This window comes from Saccostrea cucullata, unplaced genomic scaffold, assembly GCF_032062105.1.
Source record: "Saccostrea cucullata isolate Sc308-1 unplaced genomic scaffold, CSIRO_AGI_Scuc_v1 ctg14, whole genome shotgun sequence".
Classification (NCBI taxonomy): domain Eukaryota; kingdom Metazoa; phylum Mollusca; class Bivalvia; order Ostreida; family Ostreidae; genus Saccostrea; species Saccostrea cuccullata.
Genome location: NW_026941090.1, coordinates 83,296 through 101,309, shown reverse-complemented (window position 1 = coordinate 101,309; position 18,014 = coordinate 83,296). Strand labels below are relative to the sequence as shown.

At 34.4% G+C, this 18,014-nt stretch overlaps 1 protein-coding gene across 1 annotated transcript; it reads right to left on the bottom strand.

Annotated features, from left to right (window-relative positions):
* Positions 1-963: 963 nt before the first annotated feature.
* On the bottom strand, positions 964-17,209 carry LOC134257175 (leucine-rich repeat and IQ domain-containing protein 1-like). The gene is made up of 32 exons (XM_062739820.1): positions 17,111-17,209; positions 15,737-15,993; positions 15,488-15,596; positions 13,902-13,993; positions 13,571-13,655; positions 13,104-13,222; positions 12,695-12,811; positions 12,314-12,388; positions 12,090-12,229; positions 11,220-11,339; positions 10,545-11,119; positions 10,284-10,425; positions 10,040-10,126; positions 9,687-9,822; positions 9,257-9,409; positions 8,568-8,718; positions 8,281-8,474; positions 6,278-6,405; positions 6,034-6,107; positions 5,839-5,932; positions 5,457-5,603; positions 4,915-5,349; positions 4,551-4,713; positions 4,240-4,362; positions 3,937-3,986; positions 3,562-3,807; positions 3,190-3,284; positions 2,986-3,093; positions 2,548-2,683; positions 1,938-2,025; positions 1,542-1,635; positions 964-1,205 (listed from the first exon to the last, which is right to left on the bottom strand). The coding sequence occupies exons 2-32, from the start codon at positions 15,911-15,913 to the stop codon at positions 1,063-1,065; spliced, it is 4,596 nt and encodes a 1,531-aa protein (XP_062595804.1). The 5' UTR covers positions 15,914-15,993; positions 17,111-17,209; the 3' UTR covers positions 964-1,062.
* Positions 17,210-18,014: the final 805 nt, after the last annotated feature.

The following is an 18,014-nucleotide window of genomic DNA, read 5'->3' as shown; positions in this document are numbered from 1 at the left end:
AAAAAAATATTCTAAATATTCCAGAAACTAATAGAAATATTTGTTTTTACAAGATTTTATTTCAAAACATCAAAAATAAATAAATAACTTACATTAACATTCTGAAGCTTGGATCACAGAAAAGCATTGAAACGTCACGTACAACAAAGTCAAGAAAACGGGACCTGGTACACATTATACACTACAGTAAAGTCTAGCTCATTAATCTTTTTGTGTTCCCAAGCAAACCATACAGACTAATAAAGTATACAGATTAATGAATGGGTTTTATATAATAAATAGGTATAAATGTTCATTCTGTTCCCCATGAAAATTTCTTTCTTAAGGTGAAATGATATCACAAGGTTTAAGGTTGTGAATTGATATTTTTTCATGTACATTTTTTCTATAGTAAACATTATCTTTGCATATCTTTAAAAAAAGTTAAGCATTTACAGTAAATCAAAACCTGATGAAAGAAATGTATTTTCTTGAATATTATTGAGTGAAGTACAAGTAAACTTGGAGGATAACTCATCAGTATTTGATTTCTTCTCAGCAATTATTTATACATGTACTGTAAAAGCTCAATATTCGTGGGGGATTAAATTTTGTTTATTTCGGTGTTTACAATTATCAACGAAATTTAATCCCACACGAAATTTTATATGACGTTATACTGACTAGGTTAACTTTCAAAACAACGAAATTAAATGCCCACGAAACTAATTTTGATGACAAATCAACGAAATATTATCCCCACGAAAATTTGTGCCTCTACAGTATATCGCTGAACAAATTCATGTAAAACTGCTATATTTTCAAACTGGTAGGATGTTGCAAAGAACAATTTACTACAATAAGGATATGGTTTTAGTGCAAACATGGTTTCTTGAAGTATACTTTAAGTTCAAAATGATACTGCAAAGCTCAAATTTGATGAATATAAAAAAAATCAAAAAATAAAAAATTCAAAACTAGTTTTTTAAATGAATACTTTTGTAGCATTTACCAAACACTTGTTTTCAACATTAAATTCATAAAGAAATTGGTTTCATATACATGTAACTGATACAGGAAAGATCACATAAGTTGCCCCCTTTTCCTGCCCCCTCCCCACCCTACCCCCAACTTGACCTCATTGTCTCTGAATGAAATCCTCTCTCTCTTCTTTCCTGACCCAGCAGAACTGGTTTTTATTGGAGGAAACCTTGCCCCACTGGATGCTGTGGAAAAAAAAAAAGATACTGTAAGTAATTTGGACAATGAAAAGAAAATGCCTTTATTTAGACCAGGTTGTGCCACAGAATTACGGCAATGAAAGCTACAACTAGATACTGCAAAACTTGTTCAGTGTGAACACGGATATTGCGAATTTACAGATATAGCAAAGTCATCTTGGATCCCCAGGTATATAAATTTAACGAATGTCTTATATGGTTATAAGGTATTACGGATATAGCGAAGTAATTTCATAGGTCCCAGTGACTTCGTTATAACCAAGTTTTGCTGTATAATGTACATGTCCCAGTAAATCACTGAACAGACTTTAAACAAAGTACCTTCTGATCCTGCAGAGAATCGCCTTGGGGGATGTGCCATTTCTCCTTGAAGACTGACACTGTCCACAGACTGAAGGTCAAGGGCAGGACTCCCCTATAAATAGAGATGACATAATCAAATTCAACATAAAACAAACCACTTCATATTTCATAATGTCTATGCATTCAGAAATGTGTCAACTAAAACATATCAATGTTGCTACATTTCATTATATTTTTTTTTTAGAGAATCTTTTCACACATTAGGACCAAAATCCTTTTTATGTTAGCAGGAATGGAGTGGAATATTGTAATATTAAGAGTCCATTTTCCCCTCTACGCTGGATAAATTATAATTTCACCTGGATATCCAAAATGAGCTGTATCAGTAAAGGGGTTCTTTACTGTCAAACTTACCGTGAGCCTGACGTGCCTGCCCCCCACCACCTGGGGGTCAATCCTGGGAAGGTTGTTGTCTGCTCCATACATCTGTCTTGCAGGTTTTCTGTAAATCACACATACATGTAAATAACCATATAAATACCAGGTAATGTCAATATAATATTTGCTAAAAGTTCTTTGTGATGATCAATACCTATTCATCTGTGAACCATAATTAATCTTCACAATTCACACATGGAAACTACTGTATACAGGGTTATTTTCGCCCCATGTTATTTTCGCTCTTTTGCACTTGCGAACAATTATTCCCCGTTTTAAATTCGCCCAGTTATAGTTTTGTTTAAGAAATTATGCTGTGAAATTTGAATTCAAACCGTTTTAAATTCGCCCAATCAGGAAGAGGGCGAAAGGGGCGAAAATAAAACGGGGGCGAAAATTTCCCTGTATACAGTATTTCTTTAATAAACTGAATATGATTTGAAAATTATGAAAATTGTTTGTTAACATCGATACATGCATATATTCTACATTTTTTAAAGCTCTTTTTGAACCAAGATGGAACTTAATAATTTATATGTACAAGTAAGATCTGACAAAAATCTAACAAAAGCAACAAAAATCTTACACAGGAGGATGGACATTGTGGTCTGATTCCTCGAAGCTCCCCACTTGGTTATGGATCCACTCAAATGTCCGACTGTTCTTCAGGTTGGACATGACTCTTTTCTCCAATTCCTCCTTCTCTATTTCCTCCTGTCGAGCTGAAAAAAAAATCATTCACAACCTCTTTCTCTTGTAAAATTAAAATTTTTAAATAAATTGTTACTAACACAATTTTTGAAAAGAATTAAGAAAGTTACATAATAATAAAAACTTTGCAATTCAACATATGAACATATGAACAGTCCTTGGCACTGTGAATTCAGACCCTTATTTTCATTTCCACTTTCTACTGATCATATTCTTTACACATTGCAACCAAAGAACTTGTCTATTCTGTTGAATTCTAATGTTAAATCATACAAATTTTCTCTGTTATATACTGTAGCATATAACTACTGACCTTGGAAGTATTCTTTACGTGGGAGTGTCTGTCTTGAGTGCGTCACTGGCTTCCTGGACACGTTAGTTTCTTCAAGTCTTCTGAACAATGCAAGTCTCTGTTTGGGATCTGTTTGTTGATAAAAATGAAGAAAAGTAAGATGAGAAAAACTTCAAAAGCCCAATTGCTAAAACCTTATATACAACCAAAATCTAATATATATACCCAATTTGCCTAGTTTCTTTCTGCGTTCAGCATTGTATTTTAGTTTTTTGGCTCGCTGCATCATCATGTGTGCAGTGTTGGCATCCTTGAATCCCCTAGAAAAAGTCAAAATTGTTAATATCAAAGAGCAATGTAGTACAGAGAATCTGAGACCTCACATATCCTTAACCTGGTATGACAATAGAGTAATTTTATTTGATAAAATAGGAACATATACTATATTGTCTCCAAGATAATTCAGTAGTATTGACTAAGGTAAAATTGTTCAGACTAGAAAGTAAACATGAACTAAACAAAAAGTACTCCCAAATCATTTGCCTTTTGCTACTGAACCTTTTTTTAAGTTCAAAACTGACTCCAAAACAAACTGACCATTCCTCGGAGAGAATTTCCTCTTTCTTTGACATAGCAGTCCTGTGTGTGTCTGTCACACTGACAATGGAGGGAGGACGGGGGACGTGCCCGTTCTGCTGAACATCTGACAGGGGCGAGTCCATCCCCCGCCAGGCACGGCGTGGATTGGTAGGGGGGTGAGGCTTGTCTGTGAGGTTCAGGAGGGGCACCTTAGAGGGAGGGCTGGACAACTTCCCACTGGGAGGTTTACCCAGAACAGGGTGGCTAAAATTCAACTTAGAATAGTTAAAATAGTTATTATTTTCACCACGATGCTTTAAAAAAGAAATTCTATCTTGTTATTTATCACAAACAATGCATTTATATTGTACTAAGAACCAAGCAGTAACCTACTTTGCAGGAAGTTGTGGTGTAGGCGGGGGTTTCCAATCTTCTAACATTTCCTAAATAAAATTGGTTAATAATTTACTAGTAATACAAAAAACTTCATATATGTACATGTATATTAAGCTGTTGACATTTTGGCAATGTTAAGAGAGCTTGAATATGTGAGGACTCTTAATCCAAAATACTTTAACAAGCTTAAAACTTCTAAAATTAAGGCAAATATCAGAGAAAAAAAGGAGTTTTTTTAAATTTGGTAATTACTGAAAATCGATAAAAAACAGCTTGTATTATTAGAAACAGAAAACGTACCTCATCAAAGTTGAATTCTTTGAGATCCACCTCCTGGAAATCATAATCATCCTCGTCTTCAAACTTGGCAAATTCTAGGGCCTGTTCAAGCCTTAGTCTCAAGATGTAGCCTCGCCAAACAGCCTACAAGGGACAGAAAAAAAAAATCCTCAATAGGGAGAACAAAAATAATTCAAGAAATTGTTTTTCTTTATAACATATCCATATAGTCTTTTTCAAATTAAAGCTCCAAAATTTTGGATTAGAAGCAACCTGAGGAATGGATACAATTGTATCTTTGTCTTATAAGTAATCTTATGAACCTCCCTCACCTGTATTTTAGTAGCAGCCTGGTGAAGTTCCTGTAGGATTACGTGGTCTGTATCATCTAGTCCTGCACCCCCTATTCTTCCCCCTGCCCCCCACATCTGCCTCCTTACTCTGTGACCCCTCCAGTGTGCCTGTATCTTCCTGGCCGCAACACTCTGAAGATCACTACAAATCAATACGGCACTTTAAATTTTCTAATAAATGACAGATAACCACTTCACAAATTCTATTTTTAAAGAAACCAAGGAAAATTGCTTTGAAGAACATGAATTTAAGACAGTAAAACTAAATTTATGTCAAAATTAGTTTCCAATTTTTAAAAATTTTCCAATTTGAGTAAATGTAAAAAATCCAGTTGATTTTCACCTAGCTTTCCTACTTGGGTCAATGCCAATGTCCTCATCAACCAGAGCTTTGACAATCTTTGCTGAAATACCAGTTGACTTCTTTTCCTCAGAATTTACAGATGTTCCTCCATCTATAGCACCATAAAGCTTTGCTGATGAATCACCATTAATATTCATCCCTCCATCTTTGGCCTCCTCTGAGGACTTTAAGGCCCTCTCAAACATTTCCTTGGGGTTCAGATGCTGACTCTCCCTGGCTTGGCGGACGGATTTGGAGGACGCTGGACGCTGACTAGATTTAGGTGTAGATGGCGCTGTAGGCATTGCCATGGTGATTTCTCCATATTCATGAGCATATCTGTGTTCCTCTGCTAACCTTTGTGTTGTGTCACAATACTTGAAATATAAATCACACAACGAACCCAAATCCCAAGGGAGATTACTCTTCTGCACTCTGGAAAACAATGAGATTCAATCCATATCAATAGTGTTTAAGAGGATGAAAACAGTTGAAATATTTTTTTCAAATAAAAAATAGTTTGACTTGGAAAAAAAACCTACCCAATTTCCTTGAGCAAGTTGTTGGCTAGGTCTGTGTAGAGTTGTGCCTGACTGATACACATGGCTTCATAGCTTGTCCTCGGTTTCACTTCCTTACCACTGCCTAAAATCTTGTCATCCAGTTTCTTCAGATTTGGCAGGGACAGACTGATGAAATCAATATAATTAAAATGGGAATTAAAATAAGGGTACTCTGTTTTTCGGCATTGCAATAGTTGAAAATGAAATACTATGCATTACAAGTTAGATTACTTTTTCTTAAAACCAGGGTATTTTGAATTCTTGATAAAGTATTCTGCATTTTAGAGCTTCCAAGAAATTATTGATATTTCTGAATAAAGATTATTTATTTATAGCCCTTTGACTTGTGTTAGACACTCACTTGACTTCATTAAGCTCTGTAGCTGGATTTCCTGTTACACACAGACTTTCTAAATGAACACATTTTTCAACACTTGATGCCAAGGACTCCACATCTGATAAAAAAGAATCTAGAATTGGAACCTCAAATCACACCCTATGCTAAATGATAGGAAGGATTTATATAAAAAAAGTTAGGTAAGAACTAATTACTCACCAATGACCTGATTGTGACTGATGTCAAAATGTCTTAAAATCAGCAAATTGTTCAATGGCACCAACTCTTCAATACTAAAAGAAAACCACAAAAACACAGTCTCAAAATTCAGGAGTCCATCAAAATAAAGTAATACATATACTAATTAAAATAAGTAAGTCAATTTGAAATTGAAACAAGTGTTAAGTGAGATATCCCTGTGCATTACTGCAATCACTGACAAGTAATGATTACTACTCCATACCTATTTTGGGATAGATTTAGGATTTCAAGGAGAGGCAGCCAATCAGATTGCAGCTCCTCAAGGTCACCTATACTGTTATCCTCCAAACACAGCACCCTCAGTAACACGTGGTTCCTCAAACAGGGAAGCTGGAAAACATACATTGTATTATTTTTTATGTTATTATTTTCTGTAGAAAAGTTTCTTTCCAAATAACCATCACATTAATGCACTGGTGCAAATTATATACAATGACAATGAAGACAATATATATTAAATTTTACATACGTTGGTCCAAAAATCAAACAGGCAGATATATGATTAAGAACAATGGACTCTTTTATTCACCCTTGTCACTTTACGTACTCTTACTGAGAGAGGTTAGAGAATTTTTAAATGCTTCAAATATATGTGCATGTTCTTGTGTTGCCTACATAACCTCCTGTTGTAAGTATGCAATAAAAATGGTTTACACTTTACAAGAATACCGTATTTGGCTGAGTATAATACGCATTGATGTAAAATACGCACCCCCCTTTTTGAGTCTGAAACTGGGGAAAAAAATGCAGTTCGGATGTATTATACGCAACAGAAAAATTTACCAAGCGATGTTCTGAACTTTGAAAATCGCGGTAATTTGTTTCGAAAATCGGCACGAGGATTAAGTGTCAAAAATTTACTGAACACACTTTTTTTTTAAATACACACTTTATAACTTTCTCTTAATCCTGACATTCCATATCGCGGCAATCTGGAGAAAATTATTTATTCATTTATTTCAACAAAGCACAAGATAATGTTGCATAAAAGTATTAACAGATTTTTTTTAAAAGAATAGTTACGGTGATTTTGAAATTATGCGTCGCCATATTCTTAGATGAAATAATTTTATTTCAACAAAGCAAGAGATATTGTTGAAAGTTTTATCAGTTGTCGTATTTAATTTTGGTTTTAGATAATCATGCTGAAAATTATCTTACAATATTTTAACAGGAAACGAAATTGAAACATCAAAGTGTTTATTTCTTTAAGAAGACTACGATTTTCCTCTTCTGAATCTTCGCGGAAATCTTATTTTCTAAATGATACCACTTTTATTAAAAGTTTTAGCATAATTTATATTTCATTTTGCAACTCTCAATTATTTAAACAAGAGGCCGATAAGTATAAGATAAGGTAAAATAACATTTAACAGGTGATTAATTGTTTAAAGTGCCGTAATCTACACATGCTCACACATACGAAAGGTTATAAACCGACCCCCAATTTTTAACAAATAAAATAATCAAAGCAATTAACATGGCAGTAAATAATCAGTGCTGTAACTGTAAAAACACTGTGTTGGAGTCAGTAGACAATTAATTGCCCCTAGGGGTGTTGATAGGTAATTATCATTTAACCAGCGCACGTGTGTCACAACATTGGCTTCCTTTCATTGGGACGTATGGAGGGGTGTTAATATTGTTGCAGATTATCACCGAGTTATTTTAAACCTAAAATTAATATTTATTTTATTGTATTTCATTAAAAAATGATTTATTACTTTGTCTGGCAGATAAGGTGCATGTGCACTATCATTACGGAAACACGTGACATAGGCATGAGTGAACGTCTAAAAATAACATCGGTAATGGCGGCCTCCTCGGAGACAATCAACATGCAGCTCAAATTACTTTTAACTTACTTTTTCATGTTATTTTGGTATCAAAAGATTATGAAAGTGACATTTCTAAGAAGCATACCTTCCAACAATAACTTTCCAAAGTTTAAAATATGGCAATAAACAAAAGAAATTGCATATGTCTATAGGTAATACTACGGTATGTACGTATGATAGCCGTGTTTCACCTGAAAGAAAAACTTGTCAAAATCCCATTGTGATGTAAAATACGCATCCCTTTCTCACAGTAATTTATTTTTAGGAAAAAAGTGCGTATTGTATTCCCCCAAATACGGTACTTGCATACCTTATGAAACGCTTTATAAGAAATACACTGAAATACCTATAAAATTTTGTAACTGACCTTCTGTAGGTTGTTAGAAGAGACCATTAGAGTCTGCAGCAGACACAACTTGCTGATGTCCTCCACAGTCTGGAGGTGGTTATTGGAAATGTCAACCAACTGTAAAGTGGGTGTGTCATTCAGTCCAGCTGTACTAATCAGCTGATTATTGGAGATCTTCAGTGTGTGTAGTCTCCTTAATGATTCCAAACCTCCTATAGACACAGTGATAGACATATAATATTCTTTATAACATTGTATACATTTTATAACTTTCACTATTTTGCATGCAAAATCCTGTAAAATACCTATTCTTGTGATCTTGTTGTTTGATAGATCTAGCCACCTTAGGTTGGAACATCCCGCTAGGCCATGAATGGAACTCAAGGAATTATGGGAAAGGTCAAGAAAGGTCAGGTTACTCATGTCCTTTAGGTCCATATATTGAATAAAGTTATCCTACAAAAGAAAATCATTTTCATGCATTTTTATAACATAATATTTCACTTACATGAAAAAAAAATTCTGCGTAAAGTAGCCACACAGTAGTTAACAAAAGATGTTTAAAAACACTTATGCCCCCCCCCCCAAATTAGAATTTGTCTAAGTTCAAGGTCATAACTCTGTCAAAAATGGCTTGATTATACCCAAAACAGACCTTAACCTAGATATTCTTATGATAAATCTGTATACTAAATTTCATTTCAATATGCGCAAGCTCTGTGAAGAAAATGAACGGAAACTGCAAATTATTGGAATTTTTCCAAGTCCAAGGGGCATAACTCTGTCCAAAAAATGGCCTGATCGTACCGAAAACAGAACTTGATCTAGATATTCTTATGATAAATCTAAATACCAAATTTCATTTCAATATGTGTAACCTCTGTAAAGAAAATGAATGGATACTGATGGTGGACTGAAAGATAGACCAAATGACACACAGACATCAGCAAAGCAAAATGCCCTTCCTTCTTTGAAGGGGGACATAATAAGTTACCTGTAAGTCTAGGAAGTGTAGCTGTTTACACTGCTGTAAGCCCTCTATTACAGTCAGGTTACACTTGGACATCTTCAGGGATTTCAGTCCCCAGCATTGTCCTAATGTAGAAATGTTACAGCCTGGCAGGTCCTGTAGCTCTACCGTTGTCACCTACAAATGAAGGACACTATAAATATCTTTGTAAAGATCTAAAGTCTGTTGTCATGACTCCATATAAATGCATATCAATCAAAATACTTTTGACTATTAAAAAAGATAATATACATACATTGCATGTGCATTTTCAAATTTTTGCTATGCCTTTGTTTGTATTCTATTTATTCAAAACGAATTCCTTAAACAAAATTTTAAAATACAGCTCGTAAACTGTTGTAAGTTGAAAATAATTAAGATTTTCAACTAAAAGAATTGTTCACGAGACAAGTACCTGTCTGAGGGTGGAAACTCTAGCAGCCATAACAATAGTGGCCTCACTCAGTGGTTGTAATTTCTTGGCAGATGTTGGTCGTCTGATGCTTTTGGAGGACACAGACTTCAACTTCCAGGGCTCGTTACTCACTTTACTAATAAATCATCATCAAAATAAACAATGAATGTAATTAACCAAAGTGCAATGTTTTTAATGAAAAAAAACTACCGATAACAACTTCAGAGGTTTGCTGACTCATGTTGTACACAAATGCAAGCCCTAGGTAGTAAAACATCTAAAAACTCATCTCTTCCCCTCCACAGTAATCATAGTTATTGCTCTATAGAACAAAACTCAGTCTGGAATCATACCTCCAAGGTACACATTCTTTGATCCACTGCAATCTCAGCTTTTCCAGGTTTTCTGGTAGGCCCTGTAGTAGGAGTGATGAGGTTTGTCTGAAATTCAAAGGAGAAAATATACTTCATAAAAAGAAGATTTATTATATCATCATCTGGTACTTAAAACTACTGCACAAACTGTAAGATGGTATGTTTCTCTATAAAATGAAATAAGCAAGTTGAACCTGCCTTACTGTTAAAAAAAGTTTCTTACAGTTTCTTGGTGTCATCCATTTCAAAAATATCAAGATCTTCCTGGTGTTTTCCTCCTGATTTTGTTTTTGATCTTGCAGAAAGTGGTCTCGGAGATCCCATCGATGTTTTTTCTGACACATGAACTTTTGACTTCTTTATTTCTTTAAATAAAAAGAGGAATTATTTCTTTAAATAAAAAGAGGTGAATCAGATAAGTAATTCTTTCAATAACTTAATGTTAATATCCTAAGTGTTCAATGCAAATATCTATTTTTTTTACCTTGACTTTTCCTTGTCTCTTTCACTGCTTCAGCTTCCTTGGATTTTCTAATTGCCTCTACTTCCTCCCTCTTTCTAGCCTCCTCCTCTGCTTTTATCCTTGCAGCCTCTTCTTCTTTCCTCTTTAATTCTTCCTCTGCCTGTTTCCTTGCCTCTTCCTTTGCTTGTTTCCTGGCCTCCTCTTCTGCTTTCCTTTTAGTTTCCTCTTCCTTTCTTTTGGCTTCTTCTTCAGCTTTCCTCTTTACTTCCTCCTCTGCTTTCCTCTTGGCTTCTTCCTCCATTTTCCTCTTAGCTTCTTCTTCAGCCTTTATCTTTGCCTCCTCCTCAGCTTTTCTCCTTGCTTCTTCCTCTGCTTTCCTTTTAGCCTCTTCTTTGGCTTTTCTCTTAGCCTCTTCTTCAGCTTTCTTCTTAGCCTCTTCCTCTGCTTTCCTCTTAGCCTCTTCCTTAGCTTTCCTATCAGCCTCTTCCTTAGCCTTCCTTTCAGCCTCTGCCTTCTTCCTTTCCTCCTCCTCTACTTTTTTCCTTTCTGCTTCTTCTTCTGCTTTCCTTTCTGCCTCTTCCTTTATCTTTTTTTGTCTATATCAAAATGGAAAACAGAGTATTTGAACTGAATATTAATTTCTATTGCAGTAGCTTAGCCAGCTGAGAAGTAAAATATTTGGTAATTATTCCTCACCTATCTTCTTCCCTCTGTCTCTGGATTTCTTCTTCCACTTCTTTTACTCTCTCTTCCTCCCAGTTCCTTTCCCTCTCTTCTTTCATTTCCTTGAAGGTCTCCTTATATTGCTTTCTTACCCTGTAAATAGCCAAAGAAAATAACACTTCAGTGAGCAGAAAAAAAAAACTGTAAAGTGGACGAGGTTGCAAAATGTGAATTATTACTCTTTACCATATATTTTTCTTGGTTTAAAGCTTCCACTTAAGTCTACAAAGGATACCCCAATTCAGCCTGCCTATACCCCCTGTGCGTGGCCTGGATTTTGGTGGCTGACTGCTGCTGTTGTTTTATCTACTGTGTAACTACTTACCTATACCCCCTGTATGTGGCCTGGATTTTGGTTTGGTGGTTGACTGCTATTTTATCTCCTGTGTAATTACTTACCTATACCCCCTGTACGTGCCCTGGATTTTGGTTTGGTGGTTGACTGCTATTTTATCTCCTGTATAATTACTTACCTATACCCCCTGTATGTTGCCTGGATTTTGGTTTGGTGGTTGACTGCTATTTTATCTACTGTGTAATTACTTACCTATACCCCCTGTACGTGCCCTGGATTTTGGTTTGGTGGTTGACTGCTATTTTATCTCCTGTGTAATTACTTACCTATACCCCCTGTATGTTGCCTGGATTTTGGTTTGGTGGTTGACTGCTATTTTATCTCCTGTGTAATTACTTACCTATACCCCCTGTATGTTGCCTGGATTTTGGTTTGGTGGTTGACTGCTATTTTATCTACTGTGTAATTACTTACCTATACCCCCTGTATGTTGCCTGGATTTTGGTTTGGTGGTTGACTGCTATTTTATCTCCTGTGTAATTACTTACCTATACCCCCTGTATGTTGCCTGTATTTTGGTGGCTGACTGCTGCTGTTTTATCTCCAGTTTCTTTAGCTCCTCACTCCTGTCATGCTCCAGTTGTTCTTGTTCATGCTTGGTTTCTGATTCTAGTTTCTTTATTTCCTCCTAAAAATATATGAAATATTTATTAGATAATCATTTTTTTCCCTTTACTGTACAAAACATTCCATAAAAACAGAGATGATGTACCTCATAATATTTCAGCTCCTTCTCTATTTCAATTTCTTTGTCCTTGAGTTCCAATTCAAATTTTTCTTGTTGAATCTAAGTTGAATGATAACACAGTACAGTAATTAGACAAATGCTTATAAATGTTTTGATACAAACATTTAAGTAAAAAGATCAAAGAAATATCTACATACTGAGGCACAATATTTATGCACAATTTCAAACTGTATTTTCTTATGGCATTTTAATTTCTCCATCAAAGATATACGAGTAATTTAACAAATTAAAGAACATTTCATGCCAAATTATGGTCTGGTATAAAGAAATCAAAATTGAAGAAAAAAACAAACACTTTTCCATCAAGTTCCATCACATGCAGACTCTGTTGTGATATAATATTACCTTTCTCTCAGCTGCTAGCTGAGTTTCTTCCCTTTGCAATTCCGCAAACTTTTCAATCCATTTTTTCTCTTTTCCTTCAAAATCCTCCTCTTCCCGTTTTCTGTCCTCAAGGATTTCCTTTATAAGAAACAAAGAATATAAATAATTCATGTTGATCTGTATCTATAATGTTTACCATATAATAATTCAGGAAATATACACATACTAATTGGTTTTGATCATACAAACAAAATCAGAGAATTTTTGACTTTCTCTCATATAAAAAGCAGACAATGTAAAACAACTGTCATTTGTATCCACAACTTTGTGTGAAGTTGCTAAATGAATATATACTATTCATATTTTCTTTACCTTACATCCAAAGACATCTTGGAAAAGGCTCCCATGCAGATAATCTTTCTTTTATTACCTGTTTGAGTTTCTCTTCCCTTTCTTTCTGTTTTTCCTCCATTTCCCTCATAGTTTCTTTGAACTTCCTCTGGAATTCTAGCTGCTTCTCGTCCAAGTGTACCAGTGCCATGCTGTTGTCTAAAATCAACATCATAAAAAAATATGTGCATAGTTCATAAAATGTCCCTGTCATAATGTGAAATCTTTGAAATTTGCAAAAACCAATGGCAATTTTATTTGCTAACTGTTCAGTACATACTCTTGACTGAAGGCAATTTAAGTAAAATCATATAGTACTACAATGTAAAAATATATCATCTAATAATTTACTGTAATTATATGGAAGAGCAATCAAACTTCCTAAGAGGTCTGCTCATCATCGACAGGTGATTTCACAACAAATACTGACTGTCTATCTTTAATATGTTCATAAATAACATTTTAGTCATCTTGAATAATACATTGAAATAAATGTACGCAATTTACCATTGGCATCTTTTTGTTCATCTTTGTCATCAACAAGAAGAGATGAGAAGTCAGAAATGTCAAAATCTTCCTCCTCTTCCAAAATCTACCAAGATAATAAATGTAACACTTAAAATGTAGAAAATGTATGCTCTTTTACAAATTAAAATTGCATCGAAAAGTGACATGGTTTCTTTCAACTTTTTAGATAGATTTCAGAGGGTTTTCTGCATATGCATTCATTTTTTGTTCATCGGTTCCCTTTTATGCATGCACTCATCATTTATTGATTATAGTCCTTTTCTGTACATGTAAACACAGATAATGTTTGTAAGTATCTTTACAAACTGGCCTTTTTTCTATAGGTTTCTGGACTTTCTCCTCTTTCTCTGGCCAGCTGCTCCAAAGTACCCAACTCTTCCTCATTCAGCTGTAATTTGGGTCCTCAAATGAAAACCAACAATGCTTAATGTAGTTTAAAAGAAAACTTTATTTTTTTTTCTTCATTTTTTTTTTTTTTTGTGTAATAGATAGTTTTCAGTAGGCATACATGTTAACCTATTGTGATGAAAAAAAGGGAGATTTAGACCTCAAAAGCGGTAGCATTGCGCGCGTGTTGTTTAACGCTTGGATTATTGATATCTTTAATGTAATATACATGTATATTATAAGCCTTAAATGAAATCAGGTACCTACACTTATTAATCTTAAATAGAAACAGCAAAGAAAAAGACAGAAACACCTTAAGTTTGACATAAATTTTACAAATTCAAATATTTTTTATGCTCATCATTTTGCTTGGATTGGCTGCTTTACTTAGCCTTTTGAAGAGTGATCTTTGCTGATATAGCCTAGAAGCAATAATTCTGAATGTTCATTCAGTTTTTAAACAAAACAATTGATGACATGGTTTAATTTAGATCTAAAACAAGTTCCTATCTTTCGTTATTATATAAATCAGATTTCCCGCGATGATCGAAAACGAAAGTAGGGATATGCCACATGGCTTGGTCAATTGAGTGATTTCTATTGACTTTATTGATAAAGTTTTGAGCTTTTGTGCTTTTAAGGACGATGTCAAATGTTTTCATCTAATTCTTAAAAGCTGTATCTCTTTTTTCATGGCAGGGATGTTGATTAATTTATCGTAACCAATGTAATCACTGGTTGTCTTGTGTTGTTGTCGTTGTCAAATCCGTGCTTGAAATCTAGGTGCAAAAAAGCGTTTGTATGATTCCGAATAAAGTCACGCGATATCTAGCGAGATTTTATGAGAGTGGCTTCTGATACCCAAGCGAACCAAAAATACTTTAGACGCAGTTTTTGTAGAAAAGCGGTAGATTTTTTAATTAAATCGGTAGGCGGGAGATGGAGTGAAAAAGCGGTAGACTCCCGCCTAAATCGGGAGAGTTAACATGTATGCAGTAGGCCTAAATTAACAAGAATTATTTCCTGTTGGCTGCCATATTGTGGGTCAACCTGGTATTTTTCCCTCTTTTTTTTCCTACCAAATATAAGAGGGTGTAGCAGAAATATTTGGTAGAAAATATTTATGGAATTAAAATTATGAAATAAAGGAGGTTCTAACAAATGTACATTTTTAAGAAAAACGATGCTTCCCATGCCACAATATCCAGTATAAAAAGTTAAAGTTGGTTAAATAATGAAGGAATATGAGCATGTTGACCCCAAATAAGGCGGACAACGGGAAATAACTCTTGTTAATTTGGATCTACTGAAAACTATCTATACTGACATGCTGTAAGCTTTTTGAGAAATAAAAGAAATATATAACAACCAAACAAAAAGTTCAATGATAAATGACTTTCAATTATCAATAATCAGTATCACAATTTTAAATTACATTTTTTACCTCTATTTTTTCTAAATTCAATATTGATACTTTAATCAGTAGTTAGGACAAATTATAAATGAAACCTGGTGTATGATGCTGTAATAATTCATCACACTCTGCTAGTTCCTTTTCAAAGTTAGAAGTTTGTCTGTGAATTTGGTTGATATAGTCTGACATCCCATCAGGCAAGGCCTAAACAGAAACATGAATATTTTAAATATTCATTTACATGAATGACTTTTGAAATAAAACTTTTGAAAGTTAATCAGAAATATTAAATTACACGAAAACATATTTAATTTTTTATTCTATGGACAAAAGCAACTTCCTACCACATCTTCTAGGGGAATATCCAAATCAACATCTTCAATTTCTTCCTCAATTTCTTCATACTGGAAATTGTCAGCATCCAGATTAATTTGATCTAGTTGCTGAGCAATTTCTGCCTCGATCAAAGCCTCATCATCCATTGTCACCCCAAACACACCAGAAGGGGGCATGCTCTTCATCAGCGTTAACACAGATTTCCTCTTTCAGACATCAGGCCAGCTGGCTTAATTTGGATTGTATTGGCAATCTCATAATATCACTGTAAAATGCGGAAAAAAATTTAAGCAAGGAAAAGAAAAATATACATTTGAAAACCTGGAAAAATGACGATCACAGGTTAAAAATTTATTTTACCATTGTAACCGATTACCATTAAAGGATGTAGCTGTAAATAATTTGACTTCATTCAAAAAGCTTAATTTGATTTTTACCTGTATCTCAGTGCCATCTCAAATCTAAGACTCATTGTAATCGGGTAAAAATTGAATATAGTTAAATGTCAGCACTAATTTCTTGTCATATATACTGTTAGACAAATCTGTATCATTGTACACTAGCGACGCAACTTTGTTTCTCGTTCGAATTTACTCTATGAAAAGCGTCTCGGGGCAACGGAGTAAATTTATCAAAATATTAGCGAGCGCAGCGAGCGTCGCGATCGCGATATAACGTGTATGAACAGAGGAAATTCGGATTGAAATCTGTACATACGTCAGCCAAATTTCTCTGTGCAACCTTCCCAACTACCCAATGTCCTTTGCGCGAATAAATCAAAAATAGTAAAAAAATTAAAGGAACATTGATTCTTACCGAAATCTTAACGAAATGATTTTGCCTTACCTTATTCAAAAAAATACCCCCATGCCACAACACCGGCCTTCACCTTGCCCTTCGGAAATGATACAAATGACGTCACCGGAAACTTACGAATTTTGAAAGTAATGTCGGTTGCTTCCGTGAAACTCGGCTTAAACATAGCAACAATTTACATGAAAAAAAAAACGATTTAATGCAATCTCTTTTCCATAAAACTAGCGTTTGCGTTCTAAGTCAAAAGAACTTTTTATCTCATTCTGACGTCAGACTTTCGTCACTTCAACGGTTCGGGTATTTCCGATTTTGTCGAAAACTTCCGAGAATTTTCGAATCTCGATCCCGATGCTTGGGAAGTGATTTCTTTTTGTTGTTTTGTTTTATTCTTTTTGCTTTCTTTTTCTTGAATGATAGACAGTATATGTGTAGGTTTATGATCATAAATAAACTGCGCTCGCCCCAACGGTCACACCGTAAAACATATTATTTTTACTGGAATTCCAATATCTCTAGAATCTGAAAAGCAGAAATTAAAGATCGTTTTTTAAATAAACATTACATACCTCGATGAATTTGTTTAAATTCTTGAGTTTTTACTGATACATTTTTTTCACCAGCGATGATATCGTTGGTATGCCAAATCTTTGTCAACAAGGTGCTTCCGTTTTTAAAACGTAAATGCGGGACCAAGGTTGGGGGAAATTTTATTTCCGAGAAACTATATCATACCATACCTTCGTATTTTTAATTTTTAAATTAAATTATGGCCTAACGCCCCAGTAATTGGTAATCAAGGATTTGGGGGTATATAGTTTTTGCCTTGACCGTTAGTCTGTCTATCTGTCTGTCTTTCTGTTTGTCATTTTAATACTGTATGTTTGTCTGCTTGTCCGCAAAAACTTTACCGTTGCCTACAGCAATTTTGTCAATAAATGAAATTAAAAAATTGATAAACAGGCATAAATGCTACCAGTGAGCTTCGCGAGTTTATCATTTATTTACAATTTATTGACAAAATTGTTGACGCCTGTGCCCACAGCGACTTAAATTGGTCCCTGTTTTTATTTCTTTAAAAAACATACACGGTAATATTAAAACAACACTTGTTGTTTAAGTATTACCGTATATGTTTTTAATAAATAAAAAAGGGAGAAAGTCCTTAGCTGTGTCCCTGCCCATAACTTTTGAATGAATGGGTCTATGCATGACTATTCATAAATATTTCACAAGTGTATACCTTTTCACAAGACCTTTCTTTGGGTATCGCCAAATTTGACCTCTTGACCTTGGAGTTTGACCCACCTTTATCTTTTTATTTTTGAACTTTTGACCTTGACCATAGAGTTTGTCCCACTTTTGAAAATTTTTAACCTTTGTCATAACGCCGGGTTAGCATCAGGACTTTCATATTTCACAGGTTTATTCCGTATGACAAGACTTTCTTTTGGATATCAACAATTTTGACCT

Bases quoted from the DNA above. Each gene is read 5' to 3' on its own strand.
- LOC134257175 (XM_062739820.1), bottom strand. From the start codon at position 15,913: ATGAAGAGCATGCCCCCTTCTGGTGTGTTTGGGGTGACAATGGATGAT. The intron at 15,597-15,736 runs GTAGGAAGTTGC...GTTTCTGTTTAG, and splicing joins ATATTCCCCTAGAAGATGTG to GCCTTGCCTGATGGGATGTC. The intron at 13,994-15,487 runs GTTTCATTTATA...TTTTCATTTGAG, and splicing joins ATTACAGCATCATACACCAG to GACCCAAATTACAGCTGAAT.